General features: G+C 40.8%; 1 protein-coding gene across 1 annotated transcript in view; it reads right to left on the reverse strand.

The window, feature by feature from the left end:
* Nucleotides 1–27,033, reverse strand: part of LOC121917233 (ephrin type-A receptor 3-like) — a 294,283-nt gene that overhangs the window by 250,642 nt on the left and 16,608 nt on the right. The window contains exon 2 of the mRNA XM_042442991.1: nucleotides 21,016–21,080. Within this exon, the coding sequence (XP_042298925.1) occupies nucleotides 21,016–21,080 (65 nt within the window). The remainder of the gene's footprint in view (nucleotides 1–21,015; nucleotides 21,081–27,033) is intronic.

The raw sequence follows: 27,033 nt of genomic DNA on the forward strand, positions 1-27,033 counted from the left end.
AGGAAATTTAAAAAAAAAAAGTCCTACATTTTAAAACCTTGTCCTACATTTGTCCCGGTTTTGAGGTCCTCAGCTATGGCAACCCTATCTACACCCCAATGAAATTGTAACAGGAAGGAATGACAGTGGAATAAGAAAAAAAATCTCAAATGTATAAGCAGTGGTATTTATTTATGGAGAAAAATGGTAATTCTAATTCACTGTAAATTCACTGTAAACTATAAAATCAGGATCTTGGGACCACAGGTTGATGCTTGAATAATCTTGTTATCTTCTTGTAAAGCTTCCTTGAAAGCTTTTTGATTTCTGTTTAAAAGTCTAGCCTTCACAGTGAATGAAATAAAATTTGATATGGTGGAGGTTTTTTTTTTTAAGTACAGATTTCCAAGAAAAGATAAAAAAAAAAAAATAAAGGATCAGCATTAGCACTATTTATATTGTGTGGGGATGTTTCATGACTTTTAATGTTTTAAATATGTTGGCATTTTAAAGACAGGTTCACAGTTTACTTTCAGAGGCATTGAAAGAGGTAAAGGTGTACAGGTGAAATGCTGTTCCTTCTATGTTTAATTGGGTCAAATCAAGTCAAAAACTGGGTATTGAGTACTTTCATATACATACATACATGCATACATACATACACAGGCACACACACACACAAATACACAGAGTGGGAGAAGGAGAGTGACATAAAAATATTGAGTGCAGTGGCCTTATTTCAAGGCAGATGAGTATAAGAATGATCCAGGATTATCACTCTCACTCACTCTCACACACACGCTTATAAAAAAAATGCAGATACTGTCAGTTATAGCTATATGGAGGAGTAGCAAAAGCTTGTTTGAAACAATGTGTCTAATATGTTTGTCTAAATTATGAAATAATTAAAATAGTGATAGTCAAAGTAACACAGACTTTTTTATAGCTGAGTGTAGATTTCCATGTATCTTTCCCAATGTTCTTTCAGTCCATATCACAGTGTCTCAAGGAATCTTGAGGAATGAAATCAGTTGCAGCACATTTATAAACGGCTAACCTCAATGTGAATATGGGAGTAGCCCTCAATGTTTGTGACATGTTACGGAGATTTTCTCAAACAATGACAGTCTTTAACAGTCCTTGCAAAGTGTACACAACAAAAGTTTCTTTTTCAAACCTCTGGTAACTCTAACAGGTGGGGTGCATTTCTCATTGAGCATCTCGGAGTAATTTAAAAAAATAATTTCTGGAGGAATTTTTACAGTTATATTTGCTCTAAAATTAAAATCCTATGAGCATTAAAGAGTGTGATATTTATACGGGTGTCTTCGGTAGAAATTTACATCTCACATATTTGTGGTTCATATGTGTTACAAAAGACAATTTCCTCCAGGGCTGCCAAGCTCATAAATATGATCCAATAATGTGGTTGATATTTGCATTTAAGAAACCATTCAACCTTTTTTTCTCCCCTCTATGCAAGCATCAGCATATTCTTCCACGGCATTTTATGCAAATAAATTCTGCATAAGTGAATAGTGGGAAACTCAGTGATGACGGTAAAGCTTTTCTTCAGAGAATTTGGTGGAGGGGAGCATCTAACGTGATCTCATCTCTGATAACTTTCCACAAATGGTTTGCATTTATGCTGAGAGAGTGACAGAAATAAAATGCCTACCCACAAGGGAAATGATACTGTTTCTAACCATTGAAGTTAAAAGAAAAAAATAGGAAGCTCTAACATACGCAGAAGTTTTAAATGAAATCTTTATTTAGGCCTCAGCATCAGCCCTGAAACATACTTTTCTAGAAACCACAGAAAAATGATACTCAATCTGCAACAAGTTATTTTGCAAATGGCAGAATGATTGATTATATAAGTAATTAAATAAGATGGTCCTTCAGTGCTACCCCCTTCCCCTCAAATTCAAAATGGCAGCATACTTGCTATATTCTTAACTGCTTTTGGAGGGCCGATGGTAAGGAGCTGCAAAAATCTGAAACAGGATTGTGAAAAAAGAAACATTAAAAAACAAACACTAAATATAAGAAGTGGGGTAAGGATTAATACAGCAGGAACAGTAGTTTACATTGAGATAAAATGGTATTTTATAATATGCTTCTTTGAGCTATTATAACCTTTTGAGCAACTCTGAGAAAGGGAAGGGCAAGGTAAAAATCAAATAAAATTTTCACCACCACCACAAATATCATTATGTGGATGAAAGTATACAGTCATTTCTTTCCTTTCTTGTAGAACTGGTTTACATAGGTACAGTGATGACAAAAGGAAAGCAACCTAAAACAAAACAGCTGCATCTGACCTATCCTGGATTTTCCTTCTTCCTATCCTAATCTGAAAGCAACTGAAGGAGCTCCACTAATTTGTATACTGTCATATGCAGGATGTCCTGGACCTTGACTTTGTTGTGTTCCATGAAGTTGTTTCCAACATATGGCTACCCTAAGGGAGTTGCTTGGCAAGATTTGCTCAGAAGAGGTTTGCCACTGCTGTCTTCTGAGGCTGAGAGAGTGTGACCTTCCTTAGGTCACCCAGTGGGTTTCGGTGGCTGAGCAGGCTTCAAATCCTGGTTTCTCAGAGTCCTAGTCCAACATTTAAACCACTACACCAGTGATTCCCCATGGGTGGTAGAAAGACCCAAGGGGTGGTGAGGGGAAAGGGGAGTGTCGGGGGGGGGGGGGTTCAGTTAAAGTACTGGTGTGTAAGAAACACAAGGGAAACCAGTGACCTGTAGGACTTGCATGAAACTTCTTTTCAGGGTCCCTTGAAACCACCACAGAGCCTCTCTTCATGTGGCAGTATCTCCCACTCTTCACCTGCCCATGCGAGCTCACTCTTTTAGCCATATCTTTCACTGGTAGTGGCAGGAAACTCTTGTGAAGGTTGGATTCAAGACATCATTTCTGTTGCTTGGAGCAGCTCCATTTTGTGACAGATTGACTGACTGGTGCACAGAGCCCTGAGGAATGCAATCAGAGTGGAACAGAAGGGGGTGGGAAAGGAACAGAACATGGGAATCACTCATATTACAGCATGGGAAAACACCGCCAATGCCGCCTGAAGTCCCCGTTCCATCCCACATCTGGCCCACAGAGATTGATTTTCAAGAACTGTTCAGAATCGGTGCGGTAATTTGGGTGATTTCCCTGTTCTGTTCCCTTCCTGCCCCCTTCCATTCTGTTCTGATTGCGTTCCCCAGGGCCTGTGCGATAAGCTCCAGAGTTAGAGCATGCAGCAGTCAGAAAGGAGGTTTCATGTTTGAGACCCTGCTTAAGTTTTGCATGCTCCAGCCTACTCTTGCCTCCTTTCATCAGACAGGTGAGAGGTCTCCAGTCCAGATCATGTAGCCACTATACACACACCAGCTACTCCTCTCTCTGCCTCAATAAAGAAGGATTGAGAGTTCTTCCTTGCTAAGGAGAAGCTTCTCCCTTTGCACTTAGTCACCTTGGGAGCAGTGATAAAGCATCTGACTGAGTAGTGAGCAAGAAGCTTCTTGCTTGCATTGGCCTTTGTGACAAAGCCAGAATAGGTGACAGGCTTCTATGTCACTGTGCAGCCACCTACATAGCTGCGGCTGTGATGGTGACCAGGTGCAAAGAAAGTAGCAACTGAGGTGCGGTACAGACCACCCCTTCAGGGGCGGCCTGCACCCACCTCTTTTCACGACAGGTTGGGGGCAGAGCAGCCTCACCAGCAGCCCAGAGGCCCCAATCCAGCACTTTTCGAGACCATGGAGAAGCGGCAAAATGCCACTTCTCCATGGTTCTGAAAAGGGGTGTCCTTGGGGCTTCATGTCCCAGGACACCCCAACAAGCGCAGCCATGGGAGAAAGGGGCCTGTCTGGTTGCCGCATGGGAACGAAGCTTGCGACACCGCAACCAGGAAGTGGTGCCGTCATGACACCACTCCCTGTGCGCCATGTTTGGATGGGAAGCCGCCATGATGCCACTGCCGCCACGGACTAGGCTAGGGAGCATGTTGTTGGTGCACACTCCCTAACCCTAGTATCGCCACCACCGCCACGACCCGTTTTGCCTGTCTGTATTGGGCCTAAGAAGCCAGTAGAGCAGCAACTGAGAAGCCTTTCGTCTGTGCTGGCCCTTACCACAAGGCTGTCACAGGCAAGTTTCTTATTCGCTATTCAGCCAGTTGCTTAATTACTTCTTCCAAGCTGACTGTGTGCAAAGGGAGCAGCCAGTGAAATTTGTTGTTTTAAATTTGCAGTAGAACAATTGACATAGTATCATGAATAGGGTATTTGGGTGGCACTAGGGTTGTTTCTCTAGAAGAGAGGGGGTGCCAGCCCCCAGAAAGTTGGGGGACCACTGCACTACACCAACCTAGCTCTCAATACCTTAACAGGAGGTAAAGAGCCTACTACGGCTTTCTTCTACACATCCATAGGATCATACTAGTTTCTATTATATATTTTGTTGCAGAAACTTCCCTCTTTGGGCAATTTTTCTCAAATGTTGGGGCAGAACAAACCACTGCAAAGGAACGGCTTCAAGCCACCCCTGAGAAAGCCAGACTAGGGCCATGGCAACTGCATGCTGCAGCTCCAATATACCTTTTTACCAGCCTCAAAAGAAATGGCAAAGAGCCACTCCTTTTTGTGCTGGCAAAAAGCTTGGCTTTTCTATGTTGTCGCAGCTTTTAGGCACTCCGGCAGCGTGCAGCATCTAAACGTCATGCCACTAGAGCAACAAGAAGCTGGTCCACATGTGGGCAGCCAGACAACACAAAACTAGTTTTCAGGTGTCTTGGGGGCATGTGTTGTATGTACTAGAAGCTGGCTTTTCCTGTTGGTCTGTTCTGGCTCTCAGAAAACAAAACAACTATACCCATGCATCAGTTTCCATTCTTTAACCTAAACATGTCCACACTTTTCAGCTCTCTCTATCAAATGACTTCTCTTCCATGCATCATCTCATCTTCATATTCTTTTCTGAATCTTTTACCATTTTTTTCTATCTGGCCCTGAAAACTGAAACAGAGAACTACAAATGAGATCATATCAACACTTGGTTATGTCATTTCGGTTACTACTATGTATTGATGTTTCTTATTCATGTTTATTTTCCAAACTTCAGCCCCTAAATCCTTTTTATCAAACCAGCTATTCCTCATTTCATACTTGTGAAACTGATTTTTTTTTCTTATGCACTTCACTTTTACATAAACATGCTTCCCTATTTTTTATTCCATGCAACCTCTTGGCGAGGAAAGAAAAATGATTGCCAAACAACATCAAACAGATTTTAAATACTGTAATTCACTTTAGCCACAACTCAGTTAAGCTCAAATGATTGGATTTAAAGCAATTTAGTAGGAAAACAGATTGAAATAACCATTCACTTTCAGTGATTAAAAAGAAATGTAAAAAATCCTATCTCAATATCAGTGTGAGATAGCGACAATGAAAGAGAGGGAGAGAGAGGAATGGGGCTAAAGAGTGTGTGGTATGTTAGTGACATACAATGTTTCAAGTCATAGAGCAAGGTACAGTGAGGGGTTAAGCATGCTTAACAGGTATCTGTTATGGTAAACCAGGATTCTGTGGATACGCTGGCATGCTGCCTCTCTACTTTCTGATCAGCCCTGCCTCAGAGTGGAGTAGTTAAACAAACTACAGACCTGACTGTGGTTTGTTTAGCATGATGTGTTAACGTGTGGGAGTTTGTGCGCTCTCTCTCTCCCTCCCTCCAAACAAGCCAGAAAAAGAATCCAGGGTTTGTTTTCAGGCTCTAGCTTGTTTCAGATTATCTAGCTGTTCCCCCACTGCAAGCAGCAGCGATTGGGCAGCATGTACCCATACTTTCCCATAGGAAACCAGAGTGGATCCTTGGCTTACTATGGCATGTCAGCTATGCCAAAAATTAGCAAAGACAAGTTTGCATCTTATTTTAGCATCTTTCTCTGTATGTAACTATATTTTTGTGCATACATAACTAGTGTGTGAAACCTGTATAGTATTTTTCTCTGTCTAAACAGAGCAACTTCAGTCCAACAAGTATCTAAGGTTTATGACAGAAACTAACAACTGTCCCATGGGCAAATGGATCTTCACTAAACCATTTGCAGTGATTTACACAAGGAGGCACACTGTTGGTTAAGAAAGCATATAACTGTCTATTTACAACTTATAGCATATTTCTATACATATCTACTAAGGAATAAGTCTATTTATCCTCTTTAAGTCCAGAAATACAATTATGGACATGAAGTATAATGCTACTATCAGATGTACTTTTGGAGGGGATGCAAGTAAAGGCACCATCATTGGATGCTTCTCCTTTTTGGAACTCCTTGCTAAGAGGCACAGAGTGTACTACTATTTTTCCATTGGTGCACACTGACATTTTATACCAGCAGACACTGGATGTTTAAAACACTCAAAGTATGGCGTTTTTTTAAATCTGGTGCACCCCTTTCTTTCATTCTTATTTATGTGCTTTTATTTGAGATTCATGCAATTATTTATTGCACTTCTTAATAGCCCAATAAGAGGTTTTCTCAGTAGTTTATTAAAAATAAGAAATACATAAATGCAACATAATGCATAAATTGATGACTAAAGACAGGAGAATATAAAATCAAGTTTATACCACCACAAGAAAACAGAACTCTAGATTTTGAATATACCTTTATTAGCTTAGTATATTGAACTTTGATTTTAGAGGAAAGCAAAGATATACATTCAGTCATAAAATAAATAAATAAATAAATAAATAAATAAAATATAAATAAAATAATATGTGTGTGTGTGTGTGTGTGTGTGTGTGTGTATTAATTTTTATCCCGCTTTTTGCCATGCAATCAAAGTGGCGTACAACAGGCATTGGAATCACTTATCCAGAAGGACTCTGCAATGATTCATCCTCTGTTTATTGGTCATCATCAAGTTGACCACTGCCTCCAGGCAATGATCCAGAACTTGCACAGCTTCACCTGATTTGATGTAACAGAGAAGCAGAGATGGGTGCCATCAACATACTAATAACACTTTGATCCAAATCCCCTGATGACCACACCCACCAGCTTGTTTTGAAACATCATTGACAAGAAGTTCATAACTTGTGGCACCCCATAAAACAATTGCCAGGAGGTTAAAAATAACCTCCCAATGCTACATTGTGGAATCTGTTTCATAGTTAGGAGTGAAATGGTTAAAGCACAGTGCCCCAACTCCCATTCCACAGAACTGATCCACATTCCACAGAACTGTGTTCAGTAGTATTGTTCAGTAGTATTGAAAACTGCTGAAAGGTTAAACAACAGCAATACTGTATATTTCTATACATATCTACTGCTTGTTGCTTGCTCTCTCTCTCCCAATAAAGATAATCCTTCAGGGTACCCAAATTCCCAGTCTGTCTCCAGACACACTTGAACCTAGACACAAATGGCTCTAGATAACTGAAAAGTGCTTGTGATTGCACTGCACAATGTTCTGAAGGATTCCCTCCCCCCCCCCCCCCCCAAAAAAGAAATGTTTGCAACTGGCCAGTTGTAGTCAAGGATCATAGAGTCCAAACTGGATTTTGTTTAGGAGGGCATACAACTTCTTTCTGGGATCAAGCACTAATCACTCACCTAAATAAGCATTCATCATATCCACAACTGTTGCACTAGCTTTATTCAAGCAAGTGGTGCAAAGAACCAGAGACACATTGGTTGGACACACTTTGTCCACATTCGTAGGCCACATCAACTGAAACTGATCCTAAAATCTTGTGCTATACGCATCTTGGGCAGTTGTAGACTGGCCCAAACCAATTCCACAAGACATTGCATGAGGCTAATAATGTCTAATGGGATCTTGCAAATTAGTTTAGCATAGTATGACAGACAGATATACCCATTCCTGTGAGAGAGAGAGAGATGTAGAGCTTTCCTTCATCTGCCTTATACAGAACTCTCAAAGACTATCCCTATGTACAGGGACATATAGTCGTATAGCACTTCACCTATAACCATGTATGGATCAGTAGGCAGCTGAAATTCATGCTTCCTGGATTTGTATCTAATACCCCAAAACAGGTCCATGGATTTTCCGTTTTTTTCTAATTCATTCTCTCTCTCTCTCTCTCTCTCTCTCTAACCCCAGGAATCTGAGAGTTCCCTTCTATTTCCCCATTAATTGTTTAACCTCAGCTGACTCTCACTTCATTTTGCTTTTTGGAAACCTCCATTCAGAATTTCCTCTTTGCTACTGGATGACAACCAAAACATTCTGTCAAATTTTGAGGTATCTGCAACAGTTTTCTAAAGAATTATGGCTAGCCCCACAGAAAGCTGCCCTATTTATAATTTAATATTGAAGCTCAGGACTGTAATTTAAATAACACCCCCCAAATAATTTGTAACATTCTAGAACAAATTTCAGATGAGTTATAGCTTTCATAGACAAACAGGTACTTTGTTTCATTACTATTGATCTATTACTCCCAGCTTATCATCAATGAACTCAATGTGACAGATATCATTCTTCTTTCCCCTGCTTATCTTCACAACAATTTCATAGGCGGGTTACAGACCGCCCGTTTGGGGCGGCCTGCACCTGCCCCTTTCCCCGGTGTATCGGGGCCTCAGCTGCCAGACCAGCAGCCTCCGAGGCCCCGATCCGCCGCTTTGCAGGCTGTAGGGAAGCGGCAAAAGGCCACTTTCCCGCAGCCTGGAAAGGGTTGTCCTTGGGGCTTCAAGCCCCAAGGACACCCCACGGCGGCGGGGAGGAGGAGAAAGGGGCTGCTTGGCCCCTTTCTCCCTTGCATCGCTGGGCACAGCCGTCTGAAGGTTGTGCCCAACGACGCAAAGCAGGAAGGAGCTACGAAACGGAGCTCCTTCTGGGGTCGCGCAAAGGGCGTCATAGGTGCCGTGGCGCGGCCCCAATACGTCACAACCGCACCGCCTTGTTTGGAGGTGGCGCAGTCATGACGTATTGATGGCGGCGGCTGTGTGGAATGGCCGCCACCATTTTGGTTGTGCGGAGAGCGTACTAGGGTTAGGGGGTGCGGAAGCACCACCCCTTCCTAACCCTAGTACGCGCTCCGTGTGTACTATATGGCCCGTTTGTAACGGGCCATAAAGTAGGTAAGATTCAGGCAGAGTCACATAATGAGTTTCATGGCTTATGAGTGCATTGACCTCCCAAACATCAGTACAATATTAATTACAACACAACAACAGTGTTTATTGATTAGTTGACTAACCATCTTAACAATAAAATACAAAATACCAAGATACATACACAGATAAGCATAAGCACTATCCTAAAACTTTTATAAACATTAACTAAATCAATGAAAACACATAAAAAATAAAGAGTAAATTTGATTAAAAAAATAGATTCCAAGATAAAACTGGCAGAGTGAGGTGATATAGTATAAAAAATTCAATCAGAGTGTTTAAATAAGCTCATCACCATGGCAGGGGACAACATTTTGTGATGAATAGATCTCTCAGGTGAACAGCTTTTGTAATAAATTTTGCAGTGCAACATATTAAGTGTAAATTCTCCCAGAAAGGAAATAGGGCAGTTTAACAATTGGATCCCAGTTGGTCATTCTAACCAAAATACTTCTCCTGACCTATTGATCCTGAGAGAAGGCTTTGCTGGCCTCTCATTGAAGAGACCAGAAATTTAAATAAAAATGGTGCGCTTCTGCGGCTGTTAGCAGGGAGTGGGCAGGGCTTAGCCTGCTTGAGGCTCTCCTGCCTGATCTCCCTGTCACTTGCCTTCATTGGTGGGCCACCCTCCCGCCTCGACAACAGTGTGAGATTCATTCTTTTCGCTTCGAGGCCGGGTAGGAATTTTTGTCCTTGTTTTTCCAAGGGCTTTTTGCTTACCCTACACTGTTAATTGGAGAATTGGCTTAGGGTGTGGTCATAAAAAGGCTTCATGGCATAGGCGGGGGGAGATAGACGTTTCGGTGAACACCTCGGCACCCTCCTAAAGGGTGAAGGTGGGTCTCTGAAACTGAGGTTTATGTCTTGAGACTAAACACGAAGGGAAAGAGACTTGCCTTGGGGCTGGCCTGAGATTTAAACCCTCACTTAAGTCTTGAGAGTTAAGTGGGGGAGTCTTCGGTTGGCTTTCCGGATGAGGGCCGGCCGGGGAGCAACCCAAATTATGGATTGCCCTTTGGGCTCAGATGTTTTCACCCTTTGGAAGCTGGGGAATTGGTCTTGGAACAGACCATTCACCAGCTGTTCCTACACAAGGTTCTCCCCCCTGGGCTTGCAGTTCTCAAAGAAATAAAAGTAAATAGGTTGAGTTTTAATAAAGTTGCCCATTTTATAACCCAGTTCTCTGTCTCTGGTCTTGTTATTCAATGAGTTGGTCAGCAAATGGTTGTAAGTAATGGGATCTCTCCTTGGCATCTATACAACAATAGGATGCACAGTGTCCTCTATAACTGGAACACCAGAGATACATGTTCTTTCATGGTAGGCTATTTCCTGTTCTTACCATAGAATTCAGTTGCTCAAATTTAGCTCTGGTGAAAGCTATTCTCTGTCTCTGTGTTAGGTTTAGCCTAAGGTACTTTTCTAAAGCAAATAATGTTTTATTTTTGGCTAACCCATTTAGAAACCAGCCAGCAAATCTATGTCTGTTTGGGCACCAATATCCAAAACTCTTTGTTTTAATGTTTTCCTGAGCTGTATGGCACAAGGAAAGTAGATAACTGGCATGCCCAAAAGTTTCATCACCGAATTATCTAACTGTTCTTCTAAGTAGAGTTTAGGGAGTCTCCTTGGATCCATTTTGTAGATCTTTAGCCAGTAATTAAAGATTTTTTATCAACACTTGGCACTGGATAGAATAGGCCCCAAGTTCTGCTCTCACTGCTTGGGCCAGAGTGTTCATGTCTGTTCTAAGTATCCTTCTTAGGAAGCAGCTCTGTTCCTGCTCCAAAAGGGGTACTTTCATATGACCCCCATAGTTCTGCTCCATATGACAAAATAGGCATAATTTTAGCCTTATAAAGTTTTGAGATAAGGGATAAATTAGTGGGATGGTTGTAATTTATCAATTTGTAAAGTACATTGCAATTAGCTGTAGCTCTCTGTTTCTTCTAAAGTGGTTTGTCCATTTCCCTGTATTTGAGAAGGACAACCCTAGGTATAGATAGGAATTAACTTGCTCGACTGCCTCCAGGAACCTATTGTATTTCTTGTGCCTTTTCCCAAATACCTCCACCTTAGACTTATCTTACTTGATGACTAAAGAGTTAAGGGAACAGTAAGTAGCTAGTTCTGTAAGAGCCATCTCAAACCCACCTGCGTGCGAGCAATCAGAACCATATCATCAGCATAGAGAAGGACTTTAAGAAATGTATTGTCTATCTTTGGTGTGTGGACCGCTGTTGAGAAAAGGAAACCTGGGATGTCATTGACTTATAAATTAAATAAAATAGGGGCCAAATTATGCATGTTGACTTTCTTAGACAGCATACCATTAGTTCCAATATGCACTCTAAGGCAGGTATCTGAGTGAAGGGCCTTAAGTAGATAAAGGAGTCTCGGCTCCATATCCAATTATGCCAATTTGGACCAGAGGATATCCCTTATAGTTGTGTCAAATGCTGCTCTGAGATAAATAAACACTGTGAAAAGTTGTTTCCCTTTAGACATATACTTTGTTATAAGATGGTGTAACGTAAAACAATTGTCCATGGTGGATCTACCTGATCTAAATCCCTCTTGGTCTTCCACTAATAAGTTTTTTTATGAACAAGCCAATCCTTGATTTTGCCTAATAGGTTTTTTGTATACATTTTAGCCACAATGTCAATAAAGCTTATGGGTCTGCAGTTTTTAGGGTCCCCTTTGTCATCTTTTTTATATATGGGTACCATGATGTGGAAAGTTTCCATTTGGAAGAGAAATGGCCTGTGTACAACACATCAGTAGATCTTACAAGCTCTAGCTTAATTCTAAGCTTTTCTGACACATCATTTCCCTTTATTTATTTGTTTGTTTATTTATTTTGAGTATTTACAGTATACCTCGCTCTTCAGTCACAAAGGCTCTCAGAACCACTTACAATTTTTTTTAATTAGACAATTCCCAGCTCTCAGACTTACAATCTAAAAAGACATGACACGAAAGGATAAGGTAATGGTGATGGGGAAGGGATCAAGATCATTGGTTCGTCTCTCCATGGGGCCATGGCCATGGTAAATGGGCTGGAGGGAGGGCTCTTCATCTTACTTTTGGCCAGGCCCAATGGAGCTGCCCTGCCTCTCTCTCACTCTGAAGCCGGACAATGATGGATGGACTGGAGGGAGGGCTCTTCTTCTTACTTGGGCTAGGCCTGATGGAGCATTTTCAGTGCAAAATAAATTATTATTATTATTATTATTATTATTATTATTATTACTTATGGTATTTATACCCCGCCCTTCAGCCCTAAAGGCTATCAGAGCGGCTTACAATTATTATTTTTAATTAGACAGTTCGCTGCCCTCAGGCTTACAATCTAAAAGACACGACACAAAAGGAGAAGGGAATGATGGTGGGAAAGGTGATGAGGTCCAGTGGTTAGTCTCTCCCTCTGAGGCCTGGACCAAGGCAGATGGATTGGAGGGAGGGCTCTTCTTCTTCAGGCTAGCCCTGATGGAGCTGGGCCTGCCTGTTCACTCCCTCACAGGCTGAAGGATGACAGTTATCATGGAGGGAGGGCTCTCTTTCTTCAGGCTAGCCCTGGTGGAGCTGGGCCTGCCTGTTCACTCCCTCACAAGCCAAAGGATGACAGTTATCATGGAGGGAGGACTCTTTCTTCAGGATAGCCCTGATGGAGCTGAACCTGCCTGTCCACTCCCTCACAGGCCAAAGGAGTTAACAGTGCACATAGCTTAATAAGTTTAAAATAAATTATGTACATCATTAAAAGGGATCTTATAATCTTTTATCTGACCTCTTCTGCTATGAAGTGGTAGCCGTTAGTAGTTCAGATACAACCTTACCATGATGATCATTCTGAGCATGGAAGATGAAGTACGAAATGTGGTGACAGTTCAACACAAGGCAATTCTGTGACAGGCAGCTGAATCTGTATCTGGTCTAAAGATCAATATTAGGGGTTGAAATGATGTGGTACTCTGTATGTTGTTGGATTATGACTCCCAGAAGCACCAGCCAGTGTAGCCAATGATAAGTAGTCTAACAACTTATACAGTCCACCAATAACATAGTTCCCACACACACTCTATATGGACCCAAAAAACAGAAAGAGTTCCTGGGCAAGTGATGCCCTTCCCTGTTGCCTGGGAGGGCAGCGCCACAATAAGACATGAGCCATATGTGGAGGAAAGGCCACAACTTTATTCACACAAAACCAGCAGCCAAAAGGTAGGGTTGGCCAAAAGCATGAGGTCTGGATCATTGTACAACCCACTGTTGTAAGATACTGGCCAGTCATATATCAGCAAGATATCGGGATGAGCTAGGGGCTGATGGAACGCCCTCTCATATCCATGCAACCTAGTGATTGCATTCAAATTAAATCCCCTAGTCACCGGGAAGCGGTGTCACGTTATGGCCCCCGCAATGGCCACAACGCATGTCCTCATTGCTCCCGTGTCCCATAGGGACTCCCGATACAGTGCTATGCAACCATATAGACCATGACCACCAGATCCAGACCCTCTGCTGTCGCCACAAAAGGCAGTTACGCAGTAACGCCTGCCGCCAACCCTACCAACACAAAGCGCACAAAGCAGGAGTCCAAGAGGAAGCTGCCAAGCCAGCCTGCAATCCTGTCCAAAAGGACATATTGAAAGGAAACAGCATGTTCCACTCGCGTCCAAGGCAGCGAATCAACGGCAAAACGCTGGTGCCGATTGTCCAACTGTCACAACTGAAAAATAGAAATTAGCAAACAATAATAAGCTGCAATCTTAACAACACAAGCAGCAATGGAAAACATGGAAACCATTCCCATGAAGTAAGGGAAATACAAGGAATTAACTGACATTGCAAACCCAGAGCAGGGTCAAATAGAAAGCTCCCAATGGCAGGTATTTGGAAGCAAGCCCAACTCCAGGATTAATAGGAGAGGCAGGACGCCTGGCCCGAGAAAACTGCGATGAGGAAGGAGCATCAGGACAAGACAACCTGGCATGTGAGCCTCTACAAAAGGCACAAAGGTGATCGAACTTGCACTGGGTGCGTATGCACTTGCCAACATTAAAATCCCAGCACAACAGACCCTTATAAGCAAATTGAGATGAAACTTAGGACAGTGCTCGTGGCGCAGCCCGAGTGCCTACTTCCAGCAGCCAAATTTCATTGTGGAGCAGGTCCCAATGCTCCCTGGAATTCTGCGAAGCATGCTGCCTGAATGCCGCATCGTAGGCGATAGCCGCTGTGTCTCCCGCAAAAGCCTTGGCCCTGAGAACATTAAGCAAATGGCCGTCTAAATGCCACGCTCGCTCAGGGAAGGCCATAGAGACTACTGCTTTAAAGATGGTGAAGCCCTCCAACCAGTTAGCAAAGGTGTGCTCAGACGGTGCAACCTTGGGCTCCTTCTTGGCCTTCTTCGTCGAAGTAACAGCAATAGCCTCCTTGCCCTTAGGCTGGAGGAGGGTAAAGACATCCACGTAGCATCCCCGAAGAATGAGCTTTCTAACCTTGCTAGATAAGTGAGCTCCCGGAGGGCGCTCACCTGGAGCACAAATAGGTAAATCATTCATCTGTGGATCTACCCACACACCCTGGAGTCCTGGACGCCAGGCACACCTCATGATGGCCCAGCGAGGCAGGCCAGGAACCAAGGCATAATCAACCCAAAAACCATCCCTCCCGCATGGAACATTAGGTCGAGGTCCACCTGCAACTGCAGGTTGCTCGGACCCCGCAAAACGGGCCATTTGCCGTCTCCTCTTGGCCTTCCTTTTCCTCTTCCGTTCCTTGCGCCGATCAGCCAATAACGACGCTCCAAGCCCCCTTTCATCATTTGACGAAGAAGAAGATGAACTGGAACTGGACGAATCTGAGGAGCTGGGCACTGGTTCCCTCGCCATCTGAGATGCAGGAACAAAAGAAGGCACAGCAGTGGCAGGCTGACTGGAAGTTGTAGCCTGCTGAATCAGAACAGCAATGGACGTTGATAAATTGGAGACTATCTTGGGTGAAAGTGAAGATGCCTCCGCAGGCAGTGAAGGAGATGAATCTGCGGGAGGCTCTGCAACAGGTGTCCCTTTGGGAGTGGATGCTCTGTGTGTCCGTGCCATGCCAGCCCATGACCTTCTGGGCAATCCAGACTGACCCCTAGTAGCAGGCCTGGATGCCGAAGGCACAGGAGGTGGCTTTGGAGGCATACTGATAAGTCCAAAGAACCAGCAAAAGCAAGCCACAAAACCACACCAGGCAAAATAAACCAAGTTCAAAAACTTACTTCAGCTGAGGCTGAGAGAGTGTGCCTACAAAAAAGGAGGGGGGAGGGCACCCCACTGATAACTGTCAATGAGCCCATCTGGAAGCATCTCCCAAGAGCTCTGTTCCAACTAAAACCACCAGGCAACACAGTCACAAATTACAAAAGAAGAGTGCAGGGCTCCAGCAGGCCTGAAATTGCCGAAGCAACAAAATGGCCACCAGGCCAAAACAAAATGGTGGGCGCAACTATTCCTGCCAAAAAAAAGGCGGGAAAAAAAACCACCCAAGCGGGGGAGAGGCAAGGGGCAACACTAGGAGGAGGCAAATGCCACCCTCCACAAGCCCACTCACCTTAGCTTCCAAATCAGCCCAGACCCGGGCCAAGAGCCAAGAGGGAGGGCAAAGCCCTCTGTGCTCGCCTCCTGCTCCTCTCAGCTTGGCTCTACACACCAGCAGAGCCAAGCAGCAAATGGCACTGTGCACTGGGCAACTGGGCCTAAATAGGCCATGCCCAGGGGGTTGCTGGAAAGGGAGTCGCCCCGCCCCCAGAGCAACCGAACCAATCGGTCGCCCTGGAGTACCAAGGCAGCCATAGAGAGGGACTATCCGGCCCCTAGAGTGGCCTTTCAGAGGCAGAAGTACCTCCCTTTCCCTCCCCCAGCAACCAATCGCCAGCAAGCATGCCCCAGCAAAGCATGCTGGGGCACTCCACCGAGCCTGCGTCACCGCTCCGGCGGCAACACGGCCTGCCCGCTCAGTCGGGCGGCTGTCTTTTCTCTTCAAAAAAGGGGGGGGCATCCTTTTGGTCTCTTTGTCCACACAGAACAGTTGAAGTGAATGTGGCAGTCATGCACATACGGCAGACCCTTGGTGTGCACTCTAGCCATAGAAGCTGACATGTAGTTAAACAAACTGAATTGGAACTATCGCAATTGATCATATGAATAAGTAAAGTGTAAATTCCCCTTCAATATTTGTATCTTAGATAAATGTGCTCAGATCTGTATTATTGATTGAAAAGACTTGTTTTTTCTCTCCTCTTATCCTACATCTGTACTGCTATAATTTATGTGAATTGCAGCTAATAATCAGTTGCGTTATGCTTAATCAGCATATCAATAATGTGCTTGGAAAAGATTACATGGCTCTCATTTCCCAGACCCTTTCACAAATTTGAATGATTGACAGTATAAAAATTGTGCAAATGCAGGTGTTGGTGCAGGATATTGTCTCTGTGGACTTTGTAATCAAGTAGAAGTAAATGGGGCTATTTCACTTTTTAATAGTTGTTTCTCTGTTTTGTTTTGTTTTTGTTTTTTTGAGAGAGAGAGAGAGAGAGAGAGAGAGAGAGAGAGAGCACAGTCCAGACTCCCCAAAGGCATGAATGAGCTTGACCAGATAACCATTGTATTACAAATGATAACATTATGAATGTGTGGGATAGGTGCGGGGGAGGAATAGGATAAAATATGAAATTCTTTGAGGATGATAATATTGAATCCAGGTTAAAGTGCTGACACTGGAGAGTTATCAAGCAGAACACAAATTTGTGAATACAGATGAGGGTAAATCACAAAATGAATATTCAGGAACTTTGTATAGCTGAAAATCAGGTCAGATTATTGTAATGAAAAAAATAACTTCAGAATCTTGAAGCAGTCAAACAAAAACTTGCCTTTTCCCTTCTCCACAATTAACCCCTTGTATATAGTGCATATAAAATAAGGTACTTGAAAGATCTTTACTGGATGCATTCAAAGAGAGCAGGAATACATTCTAAGAGAGCTGGGGGAACAGGAAAGGAGACTTTTTATACTGATAAGAGTAACCTGCCTCAGCATATTGACACTTATGGGTTGTGATGGGGATATATAGCTACGTCTTAGAACTTGGCTGGCATCATACCAACACCCTCATTTGTGAGTCACAGCTTTGAGTGTAGCTCTATTAACTTTGGCACTATAAATCACCATAGTGTTATTAGCTATGTTTCAATATGATGTGACATCTTTATTATAATGCTTTCCCTCTGAAGTTTAAGTTCATATTTTAGTTAGGTTTCAGACAGATGTAGATTCCACAGAGTTTTAATTAATATAGAAGTAAAATGCTAGGAAAATATTGTCTTTCCTGCCTGCTTCTTTTCACTTTCTGAATACTACTCCTTCCACAATTTTTCAGAAGTACATTTCAGTTGTAAAATGTTACACTTCTGCTCTATTAAAATGTATTGATATTTTGCTGTTAAACTCGGTGTAAGTAGCAGTGCACACACTTTCCTTCTCTTAGTAAGAGAAATGAAGTTTATAGAACACACACAGTTCATTAAAGTTTTGAGAAAATGAGCATTTGTCCTGAGATTTAGTCCTAACTCTGATGCCAAGGAGGAACAACAGATAGGAAAAGCATGCACTACTAAAATGTTTCCAGGTCAAAACAGGCTTCCGGAGGCTAACCAAATTGCTGCATGATACATGGGAGTCTTTGTAATGGGTTAATAAAGCATATCTGTTCCTTATGTTGCCTATGATGCTTTCCTTCAAACCTATGCCAGCTGCTTTGTCTCTAGTTGCTGTTCCCATTTGTGGCCAGGGAGCTCAACAGAGAGATAAAGCACAACAAGCGTGCCTTCAAGAAGAGGAAAACTAAAAGGCTGCAAAATTACACCAAAACTCAGGCAATTACCTAAGAGTTTGGCTGGGAAAATGGAGGAAATTAGTCCCACTTTGCAGCATGGGAAAATCATCAAAGGAAAGATTTATTAGTGTCTTGCCCTCTCTGTTTCTGAAAGTAAAAAAATATATAATTTCAAAAAATGTAAAACAACGTAATCAGTTATCCCAGATCTGCCTGTTCCATAAGGAACTCTCACGCAAACTGAACTATTCCTCTCACATGGAATAACTGAACTAAAAAGCAAGGAGAAATCCTGGATCAATGTTTGTGAGGTGCAACATTACCCATATACAATACTGCATTTTAGTATCCCCAGAAAGCTCCCAGGACACTGTCATGGTCATTTACTGGCTGAGAGGATGGACAACTGCCATTTGAACATAACTGATAGAAAGGAGTTTCCTTTGTCTGCCTAGTAGTGTGAGCCTGAGAGGTAAGAAGAAACTCAGATCTTGACTAGAACAATTGGAACAAGCAGTTTCCTTTCCCTGCTTAGATGGAGGTGCAAGGTGGAGATAGCAGTGTGAATTTAGAGTTTTGGTTTGGCTGCAAGGAGTTTCTCTGCCTCGGCTTAGGTGGGACGGTGAGCAACTAAAGCCATCGGGCCTGAAGAAGAGGGCCCTCCCTCCTTGCCAACTGTCATCTTCTGGCCTGGAGGGAGTGAAAAGACACTATCAGACCGGGCCTCGATTAAGAAACAAAGACCTCTCTCCAGTCCATCTGCCTTGGTCCAGGCCTCAGAGGGAGAGAAGAACTGCTGGACCTGATCCCCTTTCCCACCATCATTCCCTTCTCCTTTTGTATCGTGTCTTTTTAGATTGTAAGCCTGAGGGTAGGGGACTGTCTAATTAAAATAATAATTGTAAGCCAGTCTGAGAGCCTTTAGTGCTGAAGGGCTGGGTATAAATACTGTAAATAAATGAATAAATACTTTCTTCACATAGCAAAGTAACAGAACAATAGGAGATGTGTTGGCTGTACTCTTGGTCTTTCCTCTGTACCTGCTGGAAAGGACACAGCAGGAGACAGGCTGCCTTTCCCCCTGGTCTTCCCTCTGAACAGGCTTAAAGAACATGCAGTAGGGGAACTGCTGCCTTTCTTAATCCAGATGTGTGTTCTCCACCAGGAAAGTCTGCTGGAGAAGGCACAGCAGAAGAATAGCAATAGCAAGTACATTTCTATACTGCTTATCAGTGCACTTAAGCACTCCCTAAGTGCAATGTGTAAGCTAATTGCCCCAACATGCTAGGTGCTCATTTTAGCAACCTCGGAACGATGCCAGGCTGAGTCAACCCTGAGCCCCTGGCTGGTATTGAACTCACAACCTTGTGGTTTGTGAGTGAGTGGCTGCAGTACAGGTATTTAACCACTGCACCACCAGTTTTTTATTAGTCATTCTCTATCTGAGTGCTCCTAGGAAGAAGAACTGTAATCTTATTGCCTTTTCTGGTTATTTTGAAGAGCATCTACACATTTGTCTAGCCAGAAAAAGGCAAGCTCTGATATATGATGATTTAAACCTCTTTAAAATTAGTGGTGTATAAAACCAGAATGCTGATTTTAGCTGAACCAGCCTGGTATGAGCACTGCATTATGATTCTGGAGATCAGGGTTCAAATCTCTATTCAGCCATGGAAGCCTACTGGGTGATCTTGGGCAAATCACACTGCAAACCCCCTCTGAAGGCAATGGCAAACCCTGTGATAGGACTGCCATAAGTTAAAAATGACTTGGATATACACAACAACAACAACAAAATCACTAACTGTGGCTACTTCAGCTCAGTCAGAATGTATCTCCCTAGCCTCCAATTATTCCCTATGGAATTGGCTGCCTCCATTCACATCTATCTCGGTTGACATTCCAAGTCCAGAGAACTTCCTGTAGCTCTCAAAATAGTCTAGACACAGACATATGTCAATGAAACCCTAAGGCCCTTATCACACGGAGGCTTACAGTTGGTAAAACATTCCTGAAGCATGAAGATATGATAGCCAGTCGCACCTCTAAATCGTCATTGAGGCATCCAGCTTCTCTCCCATCCTCAAAATATTCATGGAGTAGCCATTTCTTCAATAACGGGAATTTCTGTTATTGAAGAAATGACTGCTCTATGAACACTTTGAGGATGGGAGAGAAGCAGTACACCTCAATGATGATTTAGAAGCACAACCGGCTATCACATCTTCATGCTTCAGGAATGCTTCAGGAACGTTTTACCGACATTTTAGCAATGGTAAGTGCCTCCGTGTGATAAGGGCCTAAGTTATGTGTACATATATCACTAAAAGGATTCCAGCCAAAGAATATCCATGTTGTGCCATTTCTCCAAAGAATAAAGCTGATGCTAACCTTTCCATTTAAAAGTCTGCTAGAAAGACAGATCAGCTATTGAACCTCGTCTATAACATAGATATGTCCTCTGAGTGCCACATATGTCTTTGCCATCCACATCAGGACACTCTTGCTTGTTGAGGGTACGAAGAAAACTGCTGCTCTTTACCTCTGTACTTGTACTAAATTTCAGCAAAATGTGGACAAAACTATGCACACATTTTAAACAAACAAACATCCAATATGCATACATTTGAAAAAATACACACATAAAACTTCAATTAGTAGGACATGCATATAAAAGGTTATATCAGAAAAAATGTGTCCAGAAGCATGTATATCTGGAAAATAAATATGCATGGAAAATGCATACAAATTGTGAGAGACTGGGACACTACTGCATCTTGTTTTATTCTAGTCCATATAAATATGAACCTATATATGTAAAGGCACAGAGGATAAGTCTTAAATTGTCATATTAGAAGTAAAGAAAATACCATCACAAACCACCCTGATCTAGTTTTGTATGCTGCGAAGAGGTGGGGGAGAGGGGCTATGTTTAACAGGTATATGGATCTGTAGCACTATTTCCCCCTTTTACAGATTAATGAACTTACCCCATGTGATGGGTAGGAAATCCAGCCCAGCTCTCCCTGAATTGATTTTGAATCCAGCAGATTAACTGTAAAAAGAAAGGAAAATGAAGAGGAATAAGTTTGTCTGCTTCTACTGAATGAGCCTTTACAAGTGACAGTCTTGGTTTGTTTGGCTTGGCATTAAAAACAGAGCTTGCAATATTTCTTCAAAAAGTAATAGGTTGCAATTACAGTTTCAAGGCCCATAAAAATAGTCAGTTATGGACACAACATATCACAAACATTATTTTGTTTGTTGTATAAATATTATTTTGTTGTTCAAAACAATCAAATATTTTCTAAATGCTGCAATCTACTACCTTGTGGTACAACATCTCTCTAAAGACTGAGGTCACCCATCTTGTAACTATAAATATAAGTGAATAGTTACAGTTACAACAAAAAAGTTATTCTATTTGTATTACAGGCATCACATAATTTAGTTAAGTCTTCATTTCTGCCAATGAGAATTAATTACCATCTTATTTGCAGTGAGTTACTTCTAAGTTGTGGTTAAACTATCACAGAGACAGAAATCAGACCAAAACAAAGCAAAGTATCTATCTCCAAGTTAATTTCAGCAGTGTGAAAATAAAACAGTCCTTATCAGCTGCACACATTCCAGTTCCCATCCATTCCAACATGCCTGAAAGTTGAGCACAACTATATTCACAGGTGAAGGTTGCAACAAGATTCAAACTACAATTTCAAAGACTTTGGAAATATAATGTGACACTTATAATAATTAATGCTGACCCCAGGCCTTGCCTTTCTACTTTCTGTGTAATTCATTTATGCATATCTTGAGTTTCTGGGTGGTATAAACTGATTAGATGGGGTGGGGGAATCCTCAACTTCAAGCAAAGTTTAGGGTGTGTGTGTTTTTTCTTTCACAGATAACCTCGAGCTTTTTAACAGTCTTCTAATCTATCAGCAAGAAAGACCAGATTGTGTATTGTGAGACATGTTTGAAATGTAAATTGGAAATTCAGTTAAGTACATTTTTAAACTCTGAAATCAATGTTGAAAATAGATCCAATAAAATACACATTTTTATGCCCACTAAAAACAAACAAAAATCCACACAATGGTATCTCTGCTATTTCTCACAATAAGCATATTGATCTGATTGCTGTCGAGTAATCAATGATTCCATAAAGGTCCATTCATTTCTCACTGGGAACCAGGGAGATGGAATCAATATCACAGTAGAATGATAAAATTATTGTGATAGTTTCGCAACTGACATAAATCAATAAGAATTATTAATGCATAAGCACGCAAATACCTAGGACTCTCTTCTCATATTTAATATTTAGAGCCAAGGGCAGAAGTTTTATGGATTTCTTTTTGTATCATGAATTTAAGTGATAGGGCAATTCTTATTCTACAGAGATAATATTTGTAAACTCCTATCATAATAACTTTCTCAAACATTTTTCCTTATGCCATCAGTCAGATTGCAATACTCTCTCTACTTGTGTGGGAGTGAGTCTTCATAACATAGTGGTGCTTGCTTCTGAATAGGGGTGCATTGGATTTCACTGCAAGTCAACTAAATAACAGATTTTAACAACAACCTCTGTATTTTTTTCAGACTTTTTCTGTGTTAAATTCAGAATGTAAATCTTCACTTATTTCACTCCTGCACATGGAAATGTTTTTTTTGTTTGTTTGTTTTTAAAAAAAGTTTGATTTCTGCTGAGTGAAATCATAAGGATCCTAGCACATTTGTTTGTGGCTTTTTTTAAAAAAAATTGAGTACTTTTGTGCAAGCTGGTTTTGGATAAATATATATTGCACACAAACATTTGAGTGGAAAATACTTTTTCAGTATTGCTGTTGTTGAAGAAAAAAGCTGCTCATAGTCTTTTTGCTCTAAAGAAGGAGGAAAAAAATCTCAGAGAATAGCATTTGGCTTTTGTTTCAGAGGGGTAGATTGACAGTCATCATGACACCTTTTGTTGATGACGACAAGACAATTTGGAATAATAAAGCTGGAAGGGGCTCCATAGACCATTGACTCTAACCTCACACTCAGTGCAAGAACGTCAGCTACAGCATAATATTCTGTACGTTCTGTACAAAATATTCTGTACAAATATTCTGTGTGTTCCTCTTTTAAACACATAAAGAAGGAAGAGAAAATGCAATATACTTGTGGGTTAGAAACGGTAGTAATAAACTAAAATTATAAATACTGTAGTATGGTTTTCTCACTCTTCACAACTGCAGAGAGAGAGAGAGATTTTCAAAGAATCTCATATCAGTTTTATGCATGTAAAGCCATTTAAATTGAAGAAAATTTCCAGAGTTGGATTTTCCACAATTAAAAAAAAATGAAAGAAAAGGAAGAGAACTTTTTTCTGCACCTTAAGACAATAAAAGTAAAGGAACAAGATCCAGGATCTAATAGAATATAGCCCTTTTTACAGAGGCTCTGCCTATTTAAATTATTTATATTGTAAAGTATTCATATTGTGTTTCCTTTTGTGAACCAGGAAAAATGGTATGATTTCCACTTCTTAAAAAAGCATGTGAATTATCTCTCTCTCTCATGCATTTGCTAAGAAGTAGTGCAATTAATTAGCTATTTTCCTCAGTCGTGTGTTGCAATCAAAATATTTTGCTCAATAAGCAATAAGCTTTTGTGTCAAGGAAATCCAAGATCTTATTCTTACCCATCACCTTCTATAAATCCTAACACATGACAATCTTGGTAATACAATTAGATTAGGGTTCTCTCCCCCAAAACAATCTGAGTTGTATCTTCAAAGGCATATAAGAAGAAGCGATTGATACAAACGGACACTATGTCACAACACAATCCATCATTGTTTTAAGAGTCTGTGTAAAAGATTATTTAGCTAAATACAAAGTTCAGTGGCAACAATGGATTAACTACAAAGAAATGTAGCTTAAGTATTTGTTGGCTAAACAAACATTTTTAAAAGCAATTAATAAAGAGTTAGGAAAGATAAATAATACATTACAGAAAGGTTACTGACCCGCATAATCATGTTTGAAACTGGATTGTATAGCACGGAAAACCATAAATAGATGTTGAATGATTATACTTCTTGGAGTGAAATATAGCTTGAACAAACTTAAAAATAAGTTTTAAAAATTATTGTTAACTCATTACGATATTCAGTTTTTTGGATGGTTCAATTGCTTCATCATAGTGGTATACTTTTATATGTTTTAACAAATATGGACAGCACTGACCTGTAAAAAAGTAGCACACTAATTTGAAAATTGAAACCACTTTCCTTAATAAATGATGGCTTTTAAAAATAATCTAACTCGTAAAATACATTGGGCATGGGCATATTTGGTGTTTCCCAGGAGTAAGAGCATAGAGTTCACAAAACAAATTCAAAAGCCATAGTTCCAAGATATGCACCAAGTTACAGTGAAAAAATAGAAAGGTTGTGAGCTAGTTTCTTTTAGTAAAATTGTTTATATAATAGGGTATAATGCTTTAATAATTTTGGAATCTTTCACACTCTAAAAATGTGGAGCACCAAGACTGTATACCAAAATTGTTAAAAACTTCCTCAGTGTCTAGAGAAGTGAACATTAGAATATACATAGATTATCATCCAATTGCTAGAAACATCTAAAAACACAATATTTTACTACAACCACTCTCATTCAAAATGCACCCTAAAACAGGTCCTTTCACTCCAGAAAAAAAAGACTGGCATTTCAGATGATGCCCTCATTGTTGTTGAACCTTGAAAACTGAACATTGTTTTGCTTTTGTTTTCCCACTTGGCATGCTGAAGCATAACTTGCTTAATTTCACAATATGAATCAGGGCATAGATCCTCTTCCTAGTACCAGGCAGAATATACCATTTGAAAACACTGTTCTGAAACCAGTGAAAAAAGTGCAAGCATAGCAAGCCTCAAATGATCATAAAACAATGAGCAGAATATCAAGGTTAAAGCTGAAACTTCTAAGCCAAGAAATTCATGGCAGAGTTCTATGGAAATGAATAAAACACCAGTCCTATTCACATACTCGACAGTAAGCAAGTTTAGAAGTGGGCTGCATGGTTTGAAAAATTCAGGAATAAAAGTAACCTGGCTTCCTTCCCACAACAGGAATGGGGAGAATAGTTTGTCCACAGTACATGTCATTGCTATTTAAAGCCCATTTCACCATACCAAGAACATTGCCTATTATTAACATGTTCTTTTTCTAAGACTTCTGCTTCCACTATGGCTATTGCGGGTTCTGTGGTAGCAAGCATCACCATTTAAGAAAATGCAAAATAAGATGCTTCAGAATAAATTTGTGCTAGGTTATAAGGATCAGTCTCATTTTCAAACTTGAAATAACAACACTGAAGGCATAACTGAAAAAACTATGGAAATTACTTATGACATTTCATTTCAAAATACAACAACAATAGCAGCAGCAGCGGCAACAACAACAACAACAGAATTCTGTTATTCAGAATTGCTAACCAGAGTGCAGAATGTTAGCTGATAATTCACAGAGAGATGACTGGAAAATCTAAGGAAATTTCTGCATTACAACTACCAAGTAAACTAGATCTAATGTCAGAAATGTACAGAAATGTTTAGTATCAGAATGCAACAAAAGGTACTTAATACATCATAAGACAAGGTTACAGATCAACTTCCTTCCATAGAGCACAGCATAGTTCAAACATAACAAGCAATTATAGTTTTCTGCTAAGGGAATGAAACATGGAAATCTGTGGGAATACAGTCCCATATTGTCCTTTACAGACAAGAAGAAATAAGAAACTTTGTCAGGTAGTTAACAAACCACCATTCCCTGTAAGGTAAAACAATGGTAGAATTGTGGTTTGTTTAAACTATGATTATTTTTCATAATTTGTTTTTTTTTCAATAACTTGAACAACCTGAACATTATCACCCAATTCACTCCATGTATCTGATAAAGTAGACTTAATCTTCACATGTTTAGGCTACCAACTTCTTCCTCTCAGTTAATCTCGAAGGTGCTACAAGATCTCTTTGCATAGAGTGACCAAGATGATTACAGGAAAGAAAGAAAGAAAAAGTTAAAAAACAGTTTGAAGTTTATTTTCTATTTTGAAAATGTTTCATGAATGCAAATGTATGCTCACTAGTTGCTACAATGTCAGCAACATAAATGATATTTTAGTTACCAGCTTATTTTTAATGCATACTATAACTGATTTTAACAGACACACAGAGAGAGAGAGAAAGAGAGAGAGAGATACCCTGTTTTATTGAGACTTTAATCTATCTTGGATTCTCTAGGATTTTTACCTTACCACATGCTATTTATTTACAGCTGGCCCTTAAGCAGGACAGGATGAGATAAACATCTAAATGAGTGAAAGCAAAACCAGAGAGTTTGTTCTTGTTTAAGTAAGTTCCTTCTAATGATTAACATTTATGTTGTGCAGTACAAAGACTTGCCAACACTTTTTAGTCTGTCATCAAGAAACCCTTTTCAATGAAGAGAAAAAAAATCAAGATTATCACGGAAGATACACTTTTTAAAAATCAAGCGTATGTGTCAAAATGCAAAAGAGATGGACCTCTTATTAGGTTTGGTTTTGTTAGGCAACTAGCTGTTAATTTGGAAGCAAAATGATTCATGAAAAATGCTAACAAAGGGAAAAACTGAGTTTTGCTATCCAAATGAAGGGGGAAAAAATGAAGATGCCCATAATTGAAACATGTCATGCAAATCCAGGAAGCCCAGAAGGCACTTTGAGGCAGAAATGTAGCCAGGCTTTGGTTTTTGGGGTGGGACAATGTGGAGACTATTCACAAGCTGATATACATTTATAGACCGCATGGCCCAGCTTGCGCCCAGTTTCTTTAATGCATTCTCTCAATAATGCAACCAAAGTGAAGCACTTGCTCCTTTAAAGGTGACTCACTAGCCACTCAAATACAGAGAAGACAGAGAACCAACAATTTATAACTAAACCTACATTGTGTTTTTTCAAAGGGACACACC

The sequence above is a fragment of the Sceloporus undulatus genome, unplaced genomic scaffold (genome assembly GCF_019175285.1).
Source record: "Sceloporus undulatus isolate JIND9_A2432 ecotype Alabama unplaced genomic scaffold, SceUnd_v1.1 scaffold_13, whole genome shotgun sequence".
NCBI classification, from domain to species: domain Eukaryota; kingdom Metazoa; phylum Chordata; class Lepidosauria; order Squamata; family Phrynosomatidae; genus Sceloporus; species Sceloporus undulatus.